Below are 24037 nucleotides of genomic sequence, written 5' to 3'. Positions count from 1 at the left end.
ATCCCATAAGATCCGTCCCACAACCATAAGATTGTGACCTGAGCCAAAAACCAAGAGTCAGCTGCTGAACCGATGGAGGTTCCCAGGGCCCCCTCCCTCTTTTCCTTTCTTACAGCTTCCTGTCCTGAGGAGTAACACACACCAGTGTGGTGAACTCATCTCAACCGCTCCGTGACCTTGTATTCATGTCCCACCCAGATAGACACACAGAATATTTTCAGCATTCCAGAAGGTTCTCTTGCGCCATTTCCTAGTCCCTAATCCCTGACCGACCTCTGTCACATCGTCTGGTCGGTTCTGGACTTCTACACCCGTGGGATCGCATCCTTTGTACTGTTTCTGGCTTGCTCGGTTCGACGTGAAGTCTGTGACAGTCACTTGGGTCGGTGCATTTATCAGCACTTCCCCATTTACCACTGAGTGCTCGTCCACGGTCGGAACGCGCCGTGTCCGCTCACCTGTTGGCCGGCATTTGGGCTCTCCCAGTTTTTGGCTGTTAGGAAAGAAGCTGCTGGGAACACCATCCTCTGGGCCCCTCGATAGACACACGCATCCTTTCTAAGTGACCCGAGTAATGCCACACACCTGCTGCACAGGTCCCATCAGGTTCCGGGTGATGGAAGGAAGACACCCGAAGAACTCAGATGGCGTCGCGTACGTGAAGGTGGGCGAGACACAGGCCAACCTGGGCTGTTACTAGAGGTTTACCACAGGGTGGCCGGGCCTTCCGATCTGCCCAAAATGGGCGAACCCCACTGTGAGCGCCAGAAACGAGTGCGTCACATGCTGAGGACTGTGAGCGTAAAGTACCTTTAGCCGTAACAGGTTGAAGGGGTAATTTCGTGAAGTAGAACTGACCGAGGGCCCCTCTGTGCCACGTTACACGGACCACGCCCCGCCCGGCCAGTGACATCGCAGGATAGCTGTGTCGTGAGCCTCACAGACGAGGAGGCAGGTGTGGAGAGATGGGAGCCCCGCCCGGGGTCACTGTGCGTCTGTGTCACCCCGACTCGGCACCCGCACCCAGCAAGCACTCAGAGTGCGTGCGTGGGGTGAAGGAGCCAGTGAACGGCAGGCCGGGGTGATGTCCACTCCGTGACCCATTAATGGGTCCTCCGTCCTGATGTCACACACGATCACGTGTAGAGTTTGATGGCTGTACATTCACGTGTAGTTTTCCCAAGGGGGCCGTGAGAGAGCACGGAGGCCACGCCTCTGCCAACCAAGGCCACCAGCAGCGTGGGAGGCACTGAAACCACCACTGGGGCTGGTGTGAGCAGCGTCCCCTTACACCGAGCCGGGGACCCAACTCCGGAGCTGTCCCTCGACCACTCGCACCCCAGCAAATCTCTGGTCGGGAGCAGAGGTGGGGCTGGGAAGTAAGAGGTGCCACTCACCCGACTTCCTGTGAACCCGGGAAACCCGATGATTCCGGGGGGGCCGGGCACGCCGGGGAATCCTGGCAATCCGGGCACGCCCGGGACTCCGATGTCTCCTTTGACTCCTTTGATGTGGCCCGGCTTCCCTGGCAAGCCGGGGATTCCAGACAGCCCGGGGATCCCTGGCATCCCCGGGACACCTGTGGGGAGACCCGAGTGTGAGGAGGCAGCACCCGCCCCAACTTTTCCCATTGCTGCGGATCCTAAAGCGGGAAAGGGAGGCCACTCAGGCGGCAGGGAAGCCTCGGGCCCACCTGCTGAGGTGTCAGGGGCGGGGGGCTGGGACACGGCAAAGCCTGTGTTAGGCAGAGCGGCATCTGGCGTAGACCCTGCTGCTCCTGAAGCGGAGAGGGGTGGGCGGGGAGGGGCGGCGATGCTCACCTTTTAGGCCCAGGTAGCCTTTCAACCCCATAGGCCCCTCGTCTCCTTTCTCCCCTTTGATGTCTTTCATTCCTGGCTGGATGATGGGAGGTGGTCCTGGGGGTCCCGGGTCCCCGCGGCTGCCTGTGAGGGAACAGGATGCGGTCTCGCCGTGGGCCTCTGGGCCACTCGCCCGCTGCGATCCCGACAAGCGCGTCCTGAGAGGCTCTGAGCCTCGGGGTGGCACGTTCCCTGGCAGCCCCCACTGGGCCTGAGTTGGGCAGGGGCCTCCGAGAGACGCTGAGGCTGATGGAAAACGCCTGTCTTCTCCCACAGCCCCTTCTCCACACGAGCCAAGTGTGGACCCGCGCCCCCTACCGCTATCAAACTTTAGGGCATTTTCATCACCCTGGAAAGAAACCCCGTGCCCATCAGCAGTCACCCCAAGTGCTCCCCACCCCCAGCCCCGGGGGACCACTAATCCACATCCCGTCTCTAGATTCGCCTGTTCCGGATGTTTCACGTAAAGGGAAGCAGACCACGTGCGGCAAAACGTCCTCAAGTTTTACGCACGTTGAGCGTGTAAGAGGCCCTTGTTCTTTACGGCTGGCCAGCATTCATGTGACACCACATTTACCCACGACGCATATCCAGGGTGTTTCTGCTTTTGATTGTCATAAACAAAGTTGCTCTGAACGTCCGTATACAAGGCATGTTTTCACTCCCTCGGGACGGAAGTGCTGGGTGCCTGTGTTGATCTTTCCACGACACTGTCAAGCTTCTGTCCACACTGGCCACGCATCTCGCGTTCCCGCCAACAGCGTGTGATACCCACGTTCTCATCAGCACGTGGTGTTATAATTACAGGTTTAGAGGCCATGATGACACTTTCAGAACAAGGGCGTTTGAGCAAAAGTCATGAAAATGTGGCTCATTGGAATACACTTCCTAAACAAGGAGCCTCACGCTTGGGGTCTTGAGATGCCCCCGCACCGGGGTTTGAACTGGCCTCACGTCTGTGGTCACAATTTCGTGGGCTCAGTCCCACCACCAGGAACACCGGGTCCCCATTTGCCAAATGGTGCTCGCCTCCTTCAGAATTTGTCTTCTGCTTTTCACCCGGCTTCCCCTGACCTCACGCTTACCGTGGGATAATCATGGTGGGACGTTTCTTATGACGCATTATGAGATCCTTGATGCGGCCGCCTGTTTTGTTCTTAACAGTTTCCTTTATGTAAAATATACAGGCCATGGGGATGTGATGTGCCATGTAGTGACCATGGCCAATAACACTGACCTGCATATCTGAAAGTTGCTAAGATCGTAGATCTGGAAAGTTCTTACCGTAAGAAAAAAATTCTGTAACTATGTATGGTGACAGATGTTAACTAGACTTATGTGGTGACCGTTTCACAGTATATACAAATAATCGTTATGCCATGCACCTGAAACTAAAGTTGTATTCAATTATACCTCCATAAAAACTTTTGCTGAATACCAAACAAGCTAGTTTCCTTTGGTTGGGATTCTTCCTTTATTATACTGCTGGTGGGTTGAGGCAGAGATAAAGCCTTCTGATTTTTGTTAGTTTCCTTCTTTTCTTTTCTGTTTTTAAATGTTTATTTAGTTTTGAGAAAGAGAGAGACAGAGAGAGACAGTGTGAGCAGGGGAGGGGCAGAAAGAGAAGGAGACACAGAATCGGAAGCAGGCTCCAGGCCCTGAGCTGTCAGGACAGAGCCTGACACAGGGCTCGAACTCACGGACAGCGAGATCATGACCTGAGCTGAAGTCAGATGCTCAACCGGCTGAGCCACCCAGGCACCCCAGTCTCCTTCTTTTCTAGTTGTGCCCAGCTTTGGGCTCCTGGAAGGTTCGGCCCAAGCAGCACTACGCCCCACAAAAGTGGGTCCCAACCTTGTCAGGACAATGTTAAGAGAGGTGGACATACCTTTCACACCTGGCTCACCAGCCAGACCCTTCAGTCCTGGAATTCCAAAAAATCCAGCCTCTCCTTTGTTTCCCGGAAGCCCAGCTCTTCCCTTGAGCCCAACCATGCCTTGGAAACCATCCATCCCGGGTGAACCTCTACTGCCTTCAGAGGAAACGAGAAAAGTGCTGGGTTAGGCCTGGAGAAACACACGGGGTGTTTCCATCTTGCTTGTCTGAGACATTCCTGAGGAGTGGCTCGGGTAGTAGGGTGACTGACCTAAACTAGGGATTTCCGGGGCCCCATTCCTCAGGTCACCCGCCGGCTGACTGCCCCCCAGGGACAAGGCATCAGGCAGATGTACATGGTCACAGGAAAGACACAAGGCAGCCGAGGTCCTTGGTGGGCCTCAGGTGGTAGCCGAGGTCCTTGGTGGGCCTCGGGTGGTAGCCGAGGTCCGTGGGCCTCAGGGAGAGGACGCTAACACTGCAGCCAGCACGGGAACCGCGAAGGACCGCAGGACCGCAGGACAAACATCTCTGTGTGGCCTCACAGTCAAGGGCCAGGGGCTCCCCTTCTAGGAAAACTGGTTTGTGTACAAATAAGCCCACCCTGGTGACCAAGCGTTTTCCTGGTTTTGGTTTTGTATTAGCCAACCGGCCTCGGGATATGCAACCAGCCTCCGGGGGCCTCCACACAAACCTCCCACGCGGACCCCAAGTCTGCTCCCTCGCTCTCAGGAAATTAGGACAGGGCATTTGGGGGCATGTCCGTCACACCCAGCCTGGCAGCACGGGCCGGCTTTCCCAGGTATGACACCTCCTGGGGGCTGGTGAGGGGCTGGCCTCTCCTGCAGCCATCCTGAGTCCCGGTCACCCCGGTACCCGCCTGGGGGAGCGCCCGTCTGCCGATCCTCACCTTTGGGTCCGGGGACACCGGGAATTCCACTCATTCCTTTAAATCCGGGGCCTCCTGGGGGACCCCTCTCACCCAACAAACCAGGGTCACCTCTGTCACCGGAAAGACCCTTCATGCCCACAGGGCCGGGGATGCCTATGTCACCTGGGTCCCCTCTGTCCCCAGGCAGACCTGAAAGGCAGAGGAGGAAAGAAAGTAGAAAAACATGAATGAACTCGGAAGAGCTAAATGCCTCTCGGACCCCTCACCTGGGACAGCACCCCGCCCCCCGCCCCCAGGGCCATCTGGGCCCCAGCCTCCAGGGCTGTCTCTTGGTGGGAGGACCTGGGGGGGGGATGGCCTCTGGCCTCCACTTGCTTCCTGCCCCCCTTTCCCCCCAAGGAAGCTCCTGTTCTTCCCCAGTTTCAGAAAACAAATAATTTCTCCCCTTCAGAGCACAGCGGTGATTCTGCAGTGGAAATTTCACGTTTTTCCTAAGTGACATCTTAGCCAGAACCCCAATATACACGAGGTACGGAGCACGGGCAGGTCTCTCGGCCTGTGTGAACTCTCGTTTGGCACAATGCGTGACCTGTTTCTGGAACGTGTTATGGGCTGAACTGTGTCTCCCTCCCCTCCCCTCCCCCACCAGTTCATATGTTGAAATTCTAACCCCCAGTTAGGGGAGTGTGCGTGTATCTGAAGGTAGCACCTTTAATTAAAGTGAAATGGGCCCTAATCACATGTGACTGGTGTCCTCATGAGAAGAGACCAGGACCTACACACAGGGGGGGACAAGCACGGGAAGGAGTGGCCAGCTGCTCAGTGTGGGTATTTTCCAGATCCTTCACAGCTCTGGGGCGGAGGTGGGGGGAGGGTCCTTGGGGCCCAGTTTGAGAACTCCCCCAGGGAAGGGTGGGGCCAGTTCACTTGTGCAAGTGAGGCCAGACCCCTCCCCCTCCACGGGATAGGGGATCCTTACCTCCGCGGCCTGGGGCGCCTGGCAGCCCCAAGGGCCCCTCCTGGCCAGGAGCTCCTGGGAAGCCATGCAGTCCTGGTGGCCCGGGCAGGCCTGGCTGGCCCGAGGGTCCTGGGAAGCCCGGCTGGCCCTTCAGGCCTGGCATTCCTGGCATGCCTTGACTTCCTGTGGACACCAGACAAGCCCCGTGAGGCTGACCCCACACCCTTCGCTGCACATAGGCCATACCTCTCAGGCTTGTTCTATACAAACAGGACGCAATTATTTTCTAGACCGTGAGAAGCCCGGAAAATACACAGAAGTATCAAGGGTATTACAGTAGCTCAGGCTGTCCCCCAGAGGCCACCACTGACAGCTCAGTGTATGTCCTTCCGGCCTCGGTTCACACAAACACACCTGGGAACCGAGGCTCACAGACTTCATCCCTCGCTGGGAGTTCAATTTTTGGCTTTTTTCTCCCCAGCTGACATTACCTTTTGAGCATTTTGCCACATTTGATCATGACCTGAGCCGAAACTAAGAATCGGACGCTCAACCAATGGAGCCACCCAGGCGCCACCCCCCCCCCCAAAACATTCTTCACGTTTTAAACGGCTGCCTGAGTAATAGCATCATGTTGTGTGGACACACGCTGTGAGCGTCTTTGCTCTTACAAACGGTGCCGTGAGGAAGCTGATTTTGGAGCACAGAGCTGGGCATTTCTTCGGGAAGGTACCCTAGAAACAGACTCCGTGGGTCTAGAACTGCCTTCCACACACACTACGGCACGGCTTTCTGGCTTCTGCCCCCGCCTGTCCTGGGGGGCTCACCCGGCGTGGGGCTGGTGCTGAAGGGAACAGAAGCCTGGCAAGGAAGATACCCATCTACCTGCACGTTGGTGTGAGTAACGTTTCCTTCTCCTGGTGTTCGCCTTCTAATGCGATTTTTGTTCTGTGCTTCTACTTTCCTTTGGGGATTTTGATATTTTTATTATGGATTTTAGCATTCCTCATACACGTTGGCTACTCTTTCTTCGTAGCTATCGTAAAGTTTACTTTGCTGCCCAAATTCTTCTCATTGCTTTTGACATGAAGATTAGCATTTGCGCGAAAATTTAATGCGGTGTGCACGCATGTGTAGGTGCACGTGTGTGCACACACCCGGGCACGGTTTCTTCCCTTGCTTTTACGTTCAGAATATCCTGCCGTACCCAGTAGTCATGTGAGCATATATCTTCTAGTTTTTAGATCCTAAGTCCCCCAGCTTCCTTCCATTCAGGCATTTTCACCTTTCTTGGACTTTGAGGTTGGCCACATCCATCCAGTGAATAGGAGGAGGGGCCGTGCCCGCCATCTCACAGTGCTTGTCGGGTGACCTTTAAGTGCACCTGCTCACGTATCCCATGACCACCCTCCCGAGTGTGTAGGCCGACCCGAGAGGAGGAGGGACCAGTCGGGGGACGGAGGGGAGGGGCATTGGCAAGAGGGGCCAAGCCGGTCTTGGGCCAACTCAGAATCCGACTTGCCAGCCTGAGTCCCAGTTTTATCTGCTATGTGGGCAGAACGGGGGAGGACGGTGTGCAAACAGCGGGGCGGATTCGGGGCAGAAGGCTGCAGAAAGTAAGTCTCTGGGAAGGCACGGATGCACGTCCTCCCGTTTTCCAGCTTCACAACGGGATCCGAGGGCACTGTTCCCACTCTGCTTCTGCCTCTGGAGGGACCAGCTCACGGTGCCGAGGGTGTCGGACAGCAGGCAGCGCCGCAGGCACTCAAGTCTAACCGGGGAGTCAGGCTCCTGCCGTGATGCCGTGCTCCATGAGGATGGGCAGGTACCTTCACCCTCAAGGACCCTCCGGGCTGGTGAACGGAGACAGCCCAGCCAGGAAGGTCACGGGAGCCGAGGCTGCAGGGGCGAGGGCATCCGGGCACGGTTTCGGGAGCGCCTCCTTCACAGGAGTGGGGAGTGGGCAGGACACGATGCAGGGGAAGGAGGGAGAACCGGCCGCTGCTACTTCAGCATCCGCCTTAAAACAATCCGGTGTGGTGGCCTGTGCCTCTGGCTTTCTGTCGTGGTCCTGGAACTCAAGATTTTAAGCCAACAGCCATTTCCAGAACACGGGCCAAACGAGGAACAACTACCAAGGATCCGCTTCCCTCAGCAAAAGAGCATCTAACTCGTGGACCCGCACGCCTACTTCATGCAGGGGTTCCGCTCCGCCAGGCTGCGTCCGGGCTCCACGGGGCCTCGTGCACCCCACCTGCCACGGCCCCACGGCCCGGGCAGGACGGACGACACGGAAACAGGTTCTCAAGCCTCCGATGCTTCCGAGGTCAGAGCTTGTACTGACAGTGTTTCTGCCTGGGCAAGCTGGACACTGAGGTGGCCTCGGCCGTGGGAAACCGTCACACGCTTGAAAGTAAACCTGCCGTCAGTTGCTGTCCTGCTGAGGTGCCTTGACGTCCGCAGGAAACAGTTACATTTAGAAAATCCATCACAAGTGCCCCCTGTCAAGAGCCTGTGGGCAGTTTCTGCAGTGGACAGCAGCCCCGACTCTTGGGGACACGGTGCCTGCCACGCCTTTAGACAGCCACCCGGGAGGCTGACGCACGTGGTCCCCGGTGTCCACACTCGCCGAGTTACGCTGTGTGTTCCATCCCTACTGGCAGGTGGCCAGGTTGGCAGGGACAGCCCCGGATGTCCTGGCATCGGGTCCCCACTGCTTGATGGTTCTACAGAGGCCTGTGCAGCTGATTGGCTGTGCGTAAGAGGGTGATCGTGTGTGTGAGAGCGTGTGGGCACACACGTGTGGGTCTCTGTCATCATGTATGCACAAGCAGGTATGTGTGTATACACATGTGTGGATACATGCACACGAGCACGTATATATGAGCATGTGGGTGCATGAGCATGTGTGTGCACGCACATGGGTGTGTGAATTGTGTGTGAGCACGGGTGTGTGCACTCTAGCCCTCTTAGGCTCCTCCTTCCATTCTTTGGGCCTCCTCCCCATGGGTCTTTAGGGGAAGCCCGGCCCCCACGCTGGGGGTTCTCCTGGCCAGCCGACAGGGTAGGCGTGATCAACATGGAAACCCACCTGCCCCGTCTCCCCTCCCCGCCCCAGCCCCAGGCCTCCTAGAGCCTGACGGGCTCCCCCAAACACCATTGCTCTCCTGAGCTTGCTGAATTCGCCTGCCTGTGGACAACCGGCTTCACCCGCCCGAGTGTTCGTGTAAAGGATGCCGGGCGAGGTCTGATGGCACTGGAGGACGGGACGCCCGCTCCCTGACCCACAGGAAGCCCCTTCCGCCCGGGTTTGGGAGCAGACATGTGGTGGATACGCAAAGTCACGGGTCTGCCTGCATCTGGGTATCTGAACAGGAGCACCACTGGCCTGGTGTCTCCCGTGCGCGGTGCACTGAACAGAAATGCTTGGTCTTTAGTGACGGTCGTTCATAGACGGAGGGCGTCTGCGGTTCTCAATGCCAGCTCTGCATAGATTGGGTACTTCACTCCTCAGCCAGCAGCCTTCCCACTTTGCTAAACGTGCACTGAGGATATTGGGAACACTTAAGTGTTTTACATGAGGGGCGCCTGGGGGGCTCCGTCGCTTAAGCGTCCAACTTCGGCTCAGGTCATGATCTCGCGGATTGTTGGTTCGAGCCCCACGTCGGGCTCCGTGCCGACAGCTCAGAGCCTGGAGCCTGCTTCGGATTCTGTGTCTCCCTCTGTCTCTGCCCTTCCCCCACTTGTGCTCTGTCTCTGTCTCTCAAAAATAAACATTAAACAATTTAAAAAAATTAAAAAGCAACGTTTTACACCGGTCCGTTTTTACACCATCCAGTTAAAGCGTGTCCCAGCTCAGTTCTGTCTCCTGCCTCGCCCTCTTCCCAAGCTTGGCCCTCCTCTCTTCTCACCACCCAAACACATTCCCTGAAAGCACCAGCGAGCCCCCCCGCCCCCCATTCACGCCCCGCTGGAGAGCAGAGGGTGTGTCTCATTAATCTGCACCTGTGAGTCTCAAATGGCCATCTTTCTTGGCTGTGAAAAGGTAAGTCACAGGACGCTGATGACCGTCCTAACCCGTTTCGAAGGAACTATTGGTACTGAGCATGGGGCAGAAACCACGTGTGCTGTGGCTTCTGATCAAATCCTCAGGAGGGATTTCAGACCCACACTCGGAACCCACGGTGTGGTGGGATCAGGCCCCCCGCTCTCCTCCCACCGCCAGGACTTACCCCGGAATCCAGGTGGACCTCTCTCTCCCGGAGGGCCTTTCAGCCCAGGGTGTCCGGGGAGCCCAGCATCTCCCCTGGGCCCAGGCTGGGCTCCCAGAACTTCTCCGGGAAGGCCCCTGTCCCCTGGGGGCCCGACAGGCCCCGGCAGACCGGTGGGACCTGGGTGTCCATCTGGGCCACGGAGGCCCACCACACCTTTGGATCCTCGGGGCCCCACGAACCCTGAAAGGAAACACAGGTTAGTACCGTGATGGCCCAAGAGAGGTATAGGAGAGAGGCCGGAGACAGCAGATTTGCAGTCGGGGGGGCCTCGGCTCAAGCCCCGGTCCCATCACTTACCTTGGGACCACAGCGTTCTGCCCCCTCTGCCATCTGGCCCCCAGCCCTACCATTTGGCTAACGTGAAGGCCTTTAGAACCACCTGCTTCTTGGATACGAATCTTCCTATTTGATGGGCTCCCTTGTTGATCAAATAATCCCCAAAGAATGGCTTCTATGGACCTTCCAAGTTATATGTGCAAGTGGGGACAGAGACCTGGGGTGAGAATGACATGACCAGGTCTCTCGAGCCCGAGCTCCACCTCCCTGGTCACAAGTCCCTGACCATCAGTCCGTTTGGAAATGCTCTGGAGGGGGCCAGTCGCCCTATTGTTTTCACGGTCAACTGTCCACGTCTGGATAGAAGCACGGTGGCTGTCACATGCCAGTGCCTGTCCCGGACGACTTCCCCTTCCCGTGTCCTCATCCCTGATGTGACCTGACACTGAACTCTCAGAGTGGACGGTCACGTGTCTGTTCAGGAGGAAAGCTTTCTGAGGTCATTACTGCCGTGGCCGTGGAACGCTGGGAAGGAAGGGTCGACCCGACAAAAGAGACCCCACACGCGGGGTCCAGGGCCTTTCCCAGGACAAGGCTCGCCACGGCCCGCCTGCAAGATGGGCTGACCCCTACGGCCGTGTCTGGAACACGGAACAACAGATCCGGACTTTATGGGAGTATTAATGAGCGGGACCCAATGCCAGAACTTCAGTGATGTGATTTATTCACAGAAAGTAGAGACTCGGCTTTTATGGAGACGTTCAAAGCCGTACATGGGCACCGTGGGCTCAAATCGTGGGCACGTGTGTGTATGTGGATCTGACATCCGGAGTAGACTCTGTGTTCTGCAGCCTTCAAAGTTGGGCATTTGGTTTTCTTCTGCGTGTGGCACATTCCGTGTCATAAAGAGTGACACGTGTGCAAAATCAGAGTATGCCAGTTCCTCACTTACCCCTTTCCTCCATTCTACCCCGATCTCCCCGTTCACTTACGGGCTCACGTTTCAGTACAGAACAGGCTTCCCACCAACACCGTCCGCCCCCCGCGTGTGCTGGTGACGGGCACATCCCGCTCAGTCTCTACCACCGGAGTGCGCTCTGGACAGCTCACGCCCGCCTGGCTGGCACCCAGCTGGTGACCGGGTCCCCTTCCCACGCAGGGCAAGCAGGTGTTAACAAACTACTGTCCTCTCAAGAAATTCACACTTTGCTTTGGTATGTGTGACAGGACCGAAGTGACCGTGCCCTAACTCCTCAATGTCTGGGTGCCCCCAGAGCAGGGCAACAGGCTGGTCCTCTGGTGCTGGCATGAAAACTCTCCCGTGTTTGTCTCCAGTGCAGGTTTTCACCAGCCCCACGCTGCACAGGGAGCACGCCCCCCTCTTGTCGCAGGACACGGAGATACTTGTCACGAAAGGTAACAGGGCGAACGTTCCCTGCGGTCCCGTGTCCCCAAGCACCCCCCGGCACAGTCCCATGTCTGGAGCAGTGAGTCTGGGGGGGAAGAGGTACCAGGACCGACCCAGACTGGTCCAGTTAGGGTTAAACCAACTGCCAGAGTGTGACACAGGGAAGGGGCAAAATTCAGACAGTCTTTGCCGAACATATCTGCTGAGGGTCTAAACCTCAGGACACCACGGTGCCTGGCTCTGTGCGATCGTCCAGACGTCTGGACTGTTCTGTTTAGTTTCCCGAGACTGGTTTGTAGGGAATGCAGACGAATCCGAATGCTGGAGGTCACGTTATAAAGAGACGGTCTGCACTCCTGGGGGCAGTTCTGCCCCGTTCGTGTGGTGTGTAAGGGGACGTGTGGCCTCTGTCTCCAGCTGTGTGGGGGGTGAACTTGCTGGAGGCAGATTTCACTCCTCCCGATGAGTGATTCCAGCAGAGGCTGGAGGGGCTCCTGACCAGGACCCTGCAGGGGACATCTGGCCTTGGGCCAAAGCGACTTCCACAGTCCCTGTTTCAATAACACGATTCTAGGGGCGCCTGGGTGGCTGGCTCAGTCGGTTGAGTGTCTGACTTTGGCTCAGGTCATGATCTTGTGGTCTCTGAGTTCGAGCCCCGCGTCGGGCTCTGTGCTGACAGCTCGGAGCCTGGAGCCTGCTTGGGATTCTGTTTTCCCTCTCTCTCTGCCCCTCCCCTGCTCATGCTCTGTTTCTCTCTGTCAAAAATAAATAAACATTAAAAAAAATGTTTTTGGAGTGCCTGGGTGGCTCAGTCAGTTAAGTGTCCGACTTCAACTCAGGTCACGATCTCGCGGTCCGTGAGTTCGAGCCCCGCGTCGGGCTCTGGGCTGATGGCTCAGAGCCTGGAGCCTGCTTCGAATTCTGTGTCTCCCTCTCTCTTTGCCCCTCCCCCGTTCATGCTCTGTCTCTGTCTCAAAAATAAATAAACGTTAAAAAAAATGTTTAAAAAAAATAACATGATTCTAAAACTGTGTGCCTCTGCACACCAAGTAACACAGCCATGTCCACTCACACTGCTGGAGCCACAACTGCACGGGGCACCTGTGCTTGGGCACACGGGACCGTGCCGGGGGGTGCTTGGGGACATGGGACTGTGGCGGGGGTGCTTGGTTGGGGACATGGGACTGTGCCAGGGGGTGCTTGGGGACATGGGACCGTGTCGGCGGGTGCTTGGGGACACGGGACTGTGTCGGAGGGTGCTTGGGGACACGGGACCATGTCAGTGGGAGTGCCGACACGTCTCCCCACAATCAGTTACTGGCAACACGCTCACTCCCTGCCGTCTTATGCTCTCTTAGCCACCCACGGTTTCTGTAATTCTTTGCCGCGTCAAATGTAGATGGAACCATTTGCTCAGACAAGCGCCCACTGAAGAGTGAGCAGGCAGTGCCGTGAAAAGTGGACACAGGTGTCCTTTGTGTGGTGTCTGGTGCGTGATCAGCAGATTGGAATGGATGACCGAGGGCTCCATGCCTTTGACAGTCCCAGAAGAGGGGAGCGTTGTGTTGCCCTCAGAATGTTTCACACCAACCAGAGGACATCGCTCTGCACACCCACCTCTTTTCTCCTCCGGGAGCTGCAGTGGTCTCATGCAAACTCCAGCAGGACATTAGTGATGGGAACGTCAAGCATTTAATTTCCCAACCGCAAGAACAAAGTGGTCACTGAGCACACGTTGAAAGCTTCTAAGTGTCCAAAGACAATAGAGCTGGGGCACCCATGCCACACACAGTCATTTCCCGAACCTAAGGGTCGTGTGGGGGTCCGCCCCTGCCTTACCTGGGGGTCCTGGGAATCCTTCACGACCTGGGTCTCCTGGGAGACCCTTGAGCCCTGGTACTCCGTCAGCTCCTGAGGGTCCTGGTATCCCTGGGAGGCCCTTGGCACCTAAGCAAACCGAAGAAAGCAGGACACAGGTCAGAGCCCCATGTGCAACCCCAGCCGGAAATGCGTGGAAGACGGTCAGGTCTAGCACCTGACTTAGCATGGTCTAGGAAATGATGAGGACGGGGAATGTGAATGTAAAATGCCACATACTTTTCTTAAGTTTATTTTGAAAGAGAGAGTGAGAGTGCAAGCGGAGGAGGGGCAGAGACAGAGAGAGAGAGAGACAGAGAGAGAGAGAGAGAGAGAGAATCCAAAGCAGGCTCCTCGCTGTTAGCACAGAGCCTGCCTCAGGGCTTGATCCCACGAACTGTGAGAAAACGACCTGAGCTGAAATCGAGAGTCGGATGCTTAACCACCTGAGCCCCCCCAGGCGCCCCTCAACACTGGGCACTTCCGACCTCTGGCCACATCCCACTGCAAACCCCACAGACCACGGCAGCTGTATTGGTCAGTCGCTACCAGAATTCACTTGAAGTCTTCCCTCGAGTTTGCTGCATCCAGAGCCAATTTATCCAGATTTGAGAGATGTTGACTTATACTACTTGTAATGAATGTGTTAGACTCAAAACCAGACGAAACCTCACACCAAATAAATGAACTAATTCTTTGCTGCCGGACGTTGTTGACCTGAATCCTTTCCCATGGGAAGCAAACTTGAGGGATTTTTCCCCGGGCATCTCTGTGTCTGTCTGGTCCAAGCCTCAGAGATTCCCTTCCATCAGAGGTTCTCGGAAACCACATCCAGTACACCTGCCTACTGCAGGTGGCCGGGCACCGGGAATCACCGAGATTCCCTGCAAACACTAGTGAGAGCAGCAGCCTCCTCCCTGCCGGGTGCGAGGCAGCGTGCAGGGCAGGGGCCGGCGAGGGGATGGGCGGAGAGGTCTGTAGGTTCACTAGGGGTTCTAGCTTCTCCAGCTGCCATCCCGTTAGAGATGCCCTTGAAAGTATGAGGCTGGGCTGGAGCTTTGCCATCACGTAGACGGGGCCAAAGCCAGCCTCCTGGAATTCTCAATATTTTTCTATGTGGGGACAGAAAGATGTCATGAGAGAATTGTGGGCACCCTTCCCTTGGGGCAGGGGAGCAGGGGGCCACGTGTGGCACCCAGCAGGCCCCCTCTGGGGCCCCATTCCCTGACACTCCCGTCGAGGCAAGGCTGGACTCGGGAGGTCACACGGGGTGAGGACACAAGCTCACCTCTACTCACTGCAAACAAATGCACAGATTCATTCCACTGATGAAACATCTCCCTCAGATCACCAGCTGCTCAGCACAGTTAAATGACTTTAAACAGACCCCTACGCTGGGCCGTGGAGATGGGGAAGGCTCAGTTGGGACCAGAAGTCGCTGTCAAATGACGTTCTCGCTAACACATGACTCCACAGGTCTAATCCTGCTGCTCTATGACGAACGGGGTGGGCTCAGACCCAGAGACACAGCAACGTGCTCGTTCAGAACTCCGATACGCCTGGGAGTCTGTGACACGAGTGAGTGAGGAACGGGATGACAGGGCTGTGCACAGAGGACGTCCCACGCGAGCACCAAGTTCGACAGACAAGACAGGACAAAACAAAGCAAAAGACACACTTTCAGGTTGTCTGAAGTGAAGGTGCGTGAGGTGAGTCCGTTTCTGAAAGGAAACCACCATGGGGCCTGAGGGCGGCCGCAGCCGAGCCCCAACAGGACACACAACCCAGCACGCGGCCTCTGGGCTGTCCTGCTGCTACGGGGTCACGGGCACGTCCCTTCCACGAGCGGGAAGCACCACAGACCCTTTTGTGCAAGTTCACAATCACCTTCCGGACCGAGGGTTAGTCTGCACCAGACACGTGGACTCTACGAGCTCCTTACAGCTTCATGTCCTTAAAATGCAATCAAAATCCTCCCCTCAGACTCAATTCCTGTGTATTTTGGGCCCTGCTTCCATGCAGTTTCTGCCGAAAACGGTCCCTCTGCAGGCTGCTGACCCCAGGGCCCTGGTGTTAGTGGCCGTGTGAAAGCCTGCGGATGGACAGACGTCCGGAGCTAGAGCAGGGAGGATAATGCAGATAACGGAGTGAGGAAGACACACGCTGGGTCCTCAGAGGACAACACAGGGACATCTAACACTGCTTTCCGTGCATATGACACTTCTGCATTTCGTCCTGTTGTCCCCGGATCCCGCATCACCGTGAGTCCCGGAGATGCCCTTAGGATCTGGGGACGCACATCGTGAGGCAACATACTTTCCAGTTCTGACTGTTGTCTCGCACTGGCTCAGCACCGCACTTCATAGTTGACACTGGACCTCACCCCCAGCGCATCGTTTGCAAAGTGGGAGGAGTCTAGAACGCCTGTATTAGTCCTCTGGTACAGCTAAGAGGACAAAGTTCCACAAGGGAGGAGAGAGATGCCCAAGGCCCTGCTGCCAGTTAGCGTGAGAGCCAGACCCCACGGCAGGGCTCTGGCCATGTGCCCCACGCTCTCAGCACCGAGCGAGTTGTTGAGTGATCGAGGCTCTCACCCTTGCCCGGAGGAGGACCTGCCCGGGGCCCTGACCTGAACTGCTCTGTCCTGGGCTGATGGACACAGACATCTGGGCGTCACCCAGTGGTGGGGCTGCCCCGCCCCCGCCCGCTATCTTTTTTGAAAAGCCACACACGCTGCAGGTGGGCATGGACAGCTTCCCACACTGGGCTCTGCCACTGAGAGCCTTGCACCAGTCACGCGGGTGCTTGGTTGGGTGATGGGTCTGTGCCAGTAGCCACATGGGGCTGCCGAGATGCACCGCTGGCCTTGTGAACTTCTGTTCCCCTCCGTCAAAACCCAGAACAAACAATCCCCCCCCAGAGGCTCGTCCCACAAAGGCTGGGACACCAAAGGGGAGAAGTGGCACAGAAGCGAGCTTCCTCCAGTCCGGAAGCGGCGGGCCAGTCTCTGCCACTCTTTGGTGCCCACTGAGGCTGGTGCCGTGGCGGGGGCTGGGTTCTGTGCAGTAAGAATTCACTCCTCTAGCCTGGGGCTCAACTAGGTGTCAGTCGCCACATGCATTTTCCACGGTGAGGAGGAAAAGGCCGCCTCCCTACCCAGGTGACCGAGGTCTGCGGTCATGTGCCAAGGTTGCGGAACGTGGCAACATCCAGAGGTGGGGAGGGGTGCAGGGGCAGCAGGGGGATGAGCAAAGGGGCCAGAAGGATGAGAAGGACACAAGGGGAGGCTGGAAGACACCCCGTTTACCTGTGGGGCCTGGGGGTCCCCGTAGGCCTGGCGCTCCCTTGGGTCCTCCGACGCAATCTGGGAAGAGACAGGAAGAAAGACAGACAAGCTGGGGCGCGATCATTCACACCGACTCTCACGGCTGTGGGCCCTGCCAAGGTCAGAAGCACCAGCCCTGAAAACCGGCTACCACTCTGTGATCAGAGTAACTTAACGATTTAATGAATCTTGATTCTAACGTAAAGGAAGGTTGAGTTTCACCGTGCAATGAATCGGAATATCAGTACTAAGGCCAACAAAGTCGACCCAGTCCAATAAAGCCAGCATGGGGCTGGCGATGCTACATCCCCACGTTTAGGGTGACACCTGGGCACAACTGAGCTAGTCTGGGTCCATCCTAGTCTGTCAGTGTGACTGCCTTTCTTGTGTCTGGGAACGGTCACCAGTGGATGGCGACAGCTTGCAATTTCAAAAGGAATTCTTTGACTTCTGCTTTGTGACTTTGAATAGTTTCAGAATTGGCCGTGTGCGTTAGCTGCTTTGAGAAATGAAACCCGGGCTGCAGCCACTTTCGGCCGGTGTGGACGAGGGTGGGGGCATCACGTGGTGGTACTGTGGCCTTCGTCTGAGAGAGCCCCTCACAGACACAGCAGCTCTCCAAGACGTGCTTTGTCTGTCTGCCCGGTCCCTGGCCTCCTCTGACGCACTAGGAGTCCCCGAGGCTCACGCTGGCCAGCCCAGCTCATCAGAATAGAGGGACAGGATGTCCCGAGGGCACGGCCTCCCCCCCCAGACCCTCATGCCCAGGGACGTTCCCACCAGCTCTCCGAAGGCCTGCAGGTGATGTTCCTGCTCTGCACGCACGCACGCATATCGACCCCACCTCACGCAGGAGACCCACATGTCCTGATGCTACGTCTCCGACCCTGACCTTGATCCCGAGGCTCACACCCAAACTTTGGTCAGCCGCTTGGGACCTGCTGCTGCCACATGTTCTACGAGCATCCTGAACTCTGCGCCAACCTCTTTGCCGGTCTCTTCAAAACCCTCCCGAGGCTGGCACGCCCTTCGTACTCTGGACACCTCCTGGCTTCCCACTGCGGTTCCTGACATGCCCTGGAGACTCTGGCCCTCTGTGCCGGCTGGGCCCGTCTCCGATGGCATCTCTCCCCTCTGTTTTGCCACCACTAGGCCTTGGCACAGGGTCCCTGCACGTCCCTTTGTTATCGGGCAGCCCCTGTGCTTTCTAGCACTCATTCATCGCTAGACCACACTCTCTTCTGACAGACATCTGGAGCAGTTTTCACCACGCACAGCCAGCGAATACAGCTCACACACACACACACACACGAATGTATGCATACACTCTAAGTGTGACGGTATTTTATCAGCACCGTAGCCTGGGGCTTCGCACTGGTGGGAAGCCTGGCAGGTCCGTGTTTCACCGTGCGTCCCCTCCCCCGGATGACAAGCTGACGGAGGGGTGCCGACCTGCGGGAGCTCACGGCAGCCACTCACTCGTTAGTGGCCCATCTTACAAACCCAAGGCTTTCAAGTGTCCTAGAGCCTCCTGGTCTCTATCACGGTACCTGGCCGCACGGTCTTCTGTCCGTCATCTCCGATGGGCCTTTTCACACCTGTATCGCAGTCTGGGAGCAAGACACAATGCAGGGGTGAGGTGATTCTGAAGCAACCGAGAGTTGCCAATCTATCCAAGGGCGTATGCCGGGGGGCCGGGGGGGGGAGGGCTGGGACGGCAGGGAATCCAGAAGCACATGCCTGAACGGTGTGTGGAGTTCCCGTGACCAGGGCACTGGAGGGACAGGCCCACCCGAGGGTGACCTGACTGTGGTCAGCCAGGAAAACCCCGCGTTGGTTTGTCTGTGCCCATGACTGATGGTGCAACATGGATTGTCCCGTGACGCCAGGGGAATTTATACATTTGCTGAAGAAGGGGAAAGTCCCACGACTGAAAGATACAGAGAGGACTCCTCCGTACCTATCTGTCCGGGAGCACCCGGGGGACCAGCGGGCCCGGGAAAGCCTGGCGGTCCAGGTGGTCCCACATCTCCGGGGAAACCGCGCTCGCCTTTGGGGCCGGGCAGGCCCAATCCCGGGGGGCCCCTCTCTCCTGGGGCGCCCTTCGTGCCCGGTGTTCCTGGGTAACCGATGTCCCCTGGGGGGCCTGTGATGCCGTCACCCTGCGTGGAAATTCAGTTTATCTCTTAAAATACGTGGGAACCTCAACGGCCATATCCCAGTTCTCCTTCCCATTCCCGAGTTGTGTGTGAGGGACACAGAGCTGAAGGACGGTGGAGAGTCACAGGTGCCTCAGTCACAGTCTAACCGAGCTTGGGATGAAGGCAGGTTTTGTGCACGAGTGACACAACGGGAGACACACAAATCTGAGTATTTGCTTTCTTCTTCCCAAGCCTCTCGCCCTCCTCAGTCGGGACCTTCATTCACAGGAAAGAATCCTGAGGGGGAATTAGGTGCAAGCCCAGATCATCAACAGGAGTAGGACAGACTGTTCTCACTGTCATGATGAGGCAGGTGTGACGTGTCCACTATCCACAGGGGTGATACGTCGTTGGAGAAAGGAGTCTGGTTTGGGCCAGAAGGAGCAGTGTGTTCACTGGAAATAAGGAGGTGAGACAGGACCAAAAAGGCAGGGTGCAGGGCGCCGTGGGGGCTCAGTCGGTTAGGCCTCCGACGTCGGCTCAGGTCATGATCTCAGGGTTTGTGGGTTCGGGCCCCATGCCGGGCTCTGTACTGACAGCTCAGAGCTTGGAGTCTGCTTCGGATTCTGTGTCTCCCCCTCTCTCTGTCTCTCTCCTGCCTGCACTCTATCTTTCTCTCTCTTAAAAATAAATAAACATAAAAAAACAACAACAACCCTGCAGGGTGCTCCCCGTGGATGAAACCACCCAGCAGGTGTGGAAGGCAGGCGGCAATGGAGAGATTGGAGAGATAAGGGGACTGTGGGCAAGGGGGTCAGAGGATGGCTGTCAGCAGGTCAGGGGCAAACACAGCAGGCTTCACGCTGGGCCTATCTGGATGAGCCGGTGCAAAGCCATGCTGGCGAATCCCAGCCCATCTGTCCAAGCGAGAATGAGGCCGGGATGCGCCCATGGCAGGCGGCAGCCCGTGCAGGGCAGAGCCCCACCTCCCCAAGCCCCCGAGGCTCCCCACCCAGCTGGGATCCTAGGACCCCAGGCTGGACCCGCACTCAGCGCTGACAGGTGACGGCCCCTCGCTGTTTCCCGCCCATCTCAGGCACTGCTCGGAGGCGGCAGCGTGCCAATGCAACGGGGCTGCGCGAATTCTTTTTGGAAACGGTTTTCAGGGTTGAAACTAAAAAAGCAATACTAGGTTATGAATAATCCAGGTGTTTCCAGGGAGCCCATGAGAAGCGCACCGGGAGCGTGCGAGGGCCACACTGGAAGTGACCCACGTTGGGCACAGTGGAGGCCTGGCTTTTGGAACACGGCAGACAAGCTGCTACAGGGAACCATGGCGTGAGGCTGAGAAGGAAATGTCGCGGGGTGAACTGTGTCCCCGCCAGACGCTGGAGTCCTGATGCCCCTGCCTGAGAGCGTGGCTGCTCTGGACAGAGGGTCTGTGAGGGCGATCGGGGTAAGGAGAGGCGGAGCCCTGCAGACGGGAGTGCCAGATACAGACAGATACGCGGAGGGAAGCTGATGCGACGGCACAGGCAGGAGACACGAGGGACAGCCGCGGCCACCAGCACCGGGGGACAGCCTGGAGGAGGTTCTGCCTCAGGAAGAAGTGGCCGCCACCCCAGGCTCCCATTCTGTCCTCCACCAGGAGAAACACCTGTTAACTGGTTGGCCTAGAATGTTCCCTCCAGGCGTGGCTTCCGACCTAACTCCCCGCTTCCTAACCGACAGGATTTGTGCTCATGAAACCACACGGGCTGCACCGGGTGGACCCAGCCCCTCACTCGAGATACTCACAGGGGGGCCTGGGAGGCCTGGGAATCCATCCAGCCCGTCGCGCCCTGGGACACCGTCGTCACCTTTCAGACCAGGCACGCCTGGGACACCTGGCTGTCCCCTCTCACCTGGGAAGGGATTTGAGGTGTGACTGTACTCACCCAGGTGCTGCCACGGAAGGACTGCGGGTCCCGGAACTGCCAGACCCCGAAGACTGACCTTTGGTGGTGATTGCCCGAGAATCGCCCTTCACCCCTTTGGGCCCTGGAGGCCCGACGTTGCCAGGGGCGCCCTGTGGGAGCAAACACACAGTTTCTGCTTCCTTCACACTGTTAAGGACGCCAGGGAAGATGACAAGTTTCGGCTCACACAGCTCGGGAACCTCTCCAATGTCATGCCTGGTGCTGCCCCCGAGGATCTTCTGCCCTGCGTGAGATGCTCTGCACCTGGTGGTCCAGTCCGGGAGCCACCAGCCACAAAAGGCCACCGAGCGCCCGAATTAAATTTCAAATAATGAAAACTTAACAGAAGGAGCCATACGTGGCTGGATAGTGAAAACCAGAATCTTGCTACTCAAAGTGTGGTCCGCGGACAAGCAGCATCGGTCTCTCCTGGGAGCTCATTAGAAATGCAGAACCGGGGCGCCTGGGTGGCGCAGTCGGTTAAGCGCCCGACTTCAGCCAGGTCACGATCTCGCGGTCCGTGAGTTCGAGCCCCGCGTCAGGCTCTGGGCTGATGGCTCAGAGCCTGGAGCCTGTTTCCGATTCTGTGTCTCCCTCTCTCTCTGCCCCTCCCCCGTTCATGCTCTGTCTCTCTCTGTCCCCAAAATAAATAAACGTTGAAAAAAAGAAATGCAGAACCTTGGGGCACCTGGCGGGTCACTCAGTTACGGGTCTGACTCCTGATCTCGGCTCAGGTCATGATCTCACGGTTTATGAGTTTGGGCCCCGCATTGGGCTCTGCGCTGACAGCAGGGAGCCCACTTGGGATTCTCTCTCTCCCTCTCCCTCTGCCCCCCTACTTGTTCTCTCTCTCTCTCTCTCTCTCTGATAAATAAATAAACTTAAAAAAAAAAGGCACAACCTTGGGCCCCACCCTGGGGTACGGAACAGGAATGTGTGTTTTAACAAACTCCCAGGGATTCACATGCTCGTGAACTCTTGAGAAGCGGTGACCTAAGACAAACCCAAGGCTGCTAAATCTTCACCACATTAGTTAGAATCCAAGCCTTCACGTACAAAGGAGGCAAGTTTGTGCTCATTCAATACTGAGAACGACAAAGAGAGCTTTGTGGACGGCTCGTCTTCCAGACTGAAATTAAGGTTGGGAAAAAAATCATACTTTAGAGACAAGCTTATCGCAGGGACATCACATTTTATGTCACAAAATCCAGTCTAGGTTCAGTGGGGAGAAAGGAGCAGGTTCACAGGCCAGGATGTTAATATGTGTGATGTGCTAGTTTCTGGAAAATCTTGCCTGTTATTTGCAAGAATACGAGAACTTGCAGTGTTGGTCTAATGAAATGGACTGTTCTGAAAAATTCCACAGATACTTGATTTATTGATTTAGTTCTTTGCGGAAAAGGGCAACATTCTTTCCGAGTCCGGGAGGGCGCGTGGCACACAGACAGCGCTCCGTCTGTAGGTGCTGGGCAAACAGGTGGACGGATGAACTCACTTACTGACTGACTCCCATGCTTCACTCTCCCACACTCTAGCAGCACAGGCAGTAAAAAACCAGAAACCATCCCTGGCATTTCTCCTGTAGCAGGCTTGCCAGACACATAAACATATAATTAAATGCAGGATAACAAACACGATACCCGAGGTCTCTGAACAAAAATGCCGTGGGTGTGTGTGTCACACAGCTGGGGGAAGCGTGTACCCTTGGAAGATGTCAGATACCCCCGGTGCACAAAATGGGATCCTTTTGGCTTCTAGGAGATACGCGATCATTTTATAAACAACCGAAGATCCTACTAGTTTGGCCAGTAGTAATTGTGGAACTCTCACCGCATATGCATTTACATGGTGAGACCTCCCTGATTGGGAGACGGTATCATTTAAAAAAATTTTTTTAACGTTTATTTATTACTGAGAGACAGAGAGAGACAGAGCATGAGCAGGGGAGGGGCAGAGAGAGGAGGAGACAGAATCCCAACGAGGCTCCAGGCTCTGAGCCATCAGCACAGAGCCCGACACGGGGCTTGAACTCACAAACTGCAAGATCACGACCCGAGTCGAAGTTGGACGCTTAATCGCCTGAGCCACCCAGCTGCCCGGAGATGGTATCATAGCCCCTACTGTTCTAGTTGGACAGTACTGTGTTATCCTGAGGAATCTCAAGGCGTGAAGCAGAGAACAGGTGCTCTGGAACTCCTTTTGCCCTCAAAGCTCCTGTGTCACAAAGCGATTATAAGTCGGAACCTTCTGTATCAGCAGCTGCGTGTGGCTGCCTTTCCCCGGCACCAGGTCACACAGCCAGGTCATTCTGTCCTCGGTCAAGTGTCCTGAGCAACTTTTCCCCTATTGGCTGAATAAGTAAAATGATAGACTTTCCACACTGTAAATCTATTGCGATTGTCTCTTATGTAAAATAAATGCTGTATAATTTCTTTGGCTTTAGCTGATACTGGCTTTGAAGTCACTGGTTAAAACCTCTTGCCCAGGAAAGATCTACAGATGTTCTTTTCATCGGTGTGAACTAAAATCCTAGGCGTGATCTAAAATAAAGGTGTGATAGGGGCGCCTGGGTGGCGCAGTCGGTTAAGCGTCCAACTTCAGCCAGGTCACGATCTCGCGGTCCATGAGTTCGAGCCCCACGTCGGGCTCTGGGCTGATGGCTCGGAGCCTGGAGCCTGTTTCCGATTCTGTGTCTCCCTCTCTCTCTGCCCCTCCCCCGTTCATGCTCTGTCTCTCTCTGTCCCAAAAATAAATAAACGTTGACAAAAAAATTAAAAAAAAAAAATAAAATAAAGGTGTGATACACACAAGGAATCCATGGGCAGGTAAGTTCACACACTCGTGTAAATTCATGATTTACTTGGGGGGGGGCTCACTTTTTAATCTGGTTCAGAGAGACTTCATAAAATGCTTAATCAGTTCTATACCAAATCTGAATGTTCTGTAAGGAAGATGCTTTACATCCAAAATGCTAGGTTTTTAAAATTTTTTTGAGATGTAATTTATACACCATAAAATTTACCATTTTGAAGCACGCAATTCGGGGTTTTTTTAGTGCAACGAAAACAACTGCAATAATTGCGAGATTGTGCAACCGTCACTATTATATAATTTCATCACCTCCCCCAGAAAACCCCAGAGCCATGAAACACTCACTGCCCCTCCCCTTCCCCCAGCCCCCGCTGACTGCTGTCTGCTTCCTGTCTCTAGAGTT

General features: G+C 56.2%; 1 protein-coding gene across 1 annotated transcript in view; it reads right to left on the bottom strand.

Moving 5' to 3' along the window:
* COL4A2 (collagen type IV alpha 2 chain) overlaps nucleotides 1-24037 on the bottom strand; it is a 173249-nt gene that overhangs the window by 17211 nt on the left and 132001 nt on the right. Inside the window, exons 23-34 of the mRNA XM_023253164.2 lie at nucleotides 20861-20933; nucleotides 20663-20769; nucleotides 18685-18886; nucleotides 18275-18334; nucleotides 16707-16763; nucleotides 13382-13489; nucleotides 9817-10038; nucleotides 5606-5767; nucleotides 4645-4815; nucleotides 3748-3891; nucleotides 1821-1943; nucleotides 1398-1579 (exon numbers count right to left, since the gene is read on the bottom strand). Coding sequence (XP_023108932.1) covers nucleotides 1398-1579; nucleotides 1821-1943; nucleotides 3748-3891; nucleotides 4645-4815; nucleotides 5606-5767; nucleotides 9817-10038; nucleotides 13382-13489; nucleotides 16707-16763; nucleotides 18275-18334; nucleotides 18685-18886; nucleotides 20663-20769; nucleotides 20861-20933 — 1611 coding nt within the window. The remainder of the gene's footprint in view (nucleotides 1-1397; nucleotides 1580-1820; nucleotides 1944-3747; nucleotides 3892-4644; nucleotides 4816-5605; nucleotides 5768-9816; nucleotides 10039-13381; nucleotides 13490-16706; nucleotides 16764-18274; nucleotides 18335-18684; nucleotides 18887-20662; nucleotides 20770-20860; nucleotides 20934-24037) is intronic.

The sequence above is a fragment of the Felis catus genome, chromosome A1 (assembly GCF_018350175.1).
Source record: "Felis catus isolate Fca126 chromosome A1, F.catus_Fca126_mat1.0, whole genome shotgun sequence".
Lineage (NCBI taxonomy): Eukaryota > Metazoa > Chordata > Mammalia > Carnivora > Felidae > Felis > Felis catus.
This window is presented reverse-complemented; position numbering and strand designations above follow the sequence as displayed.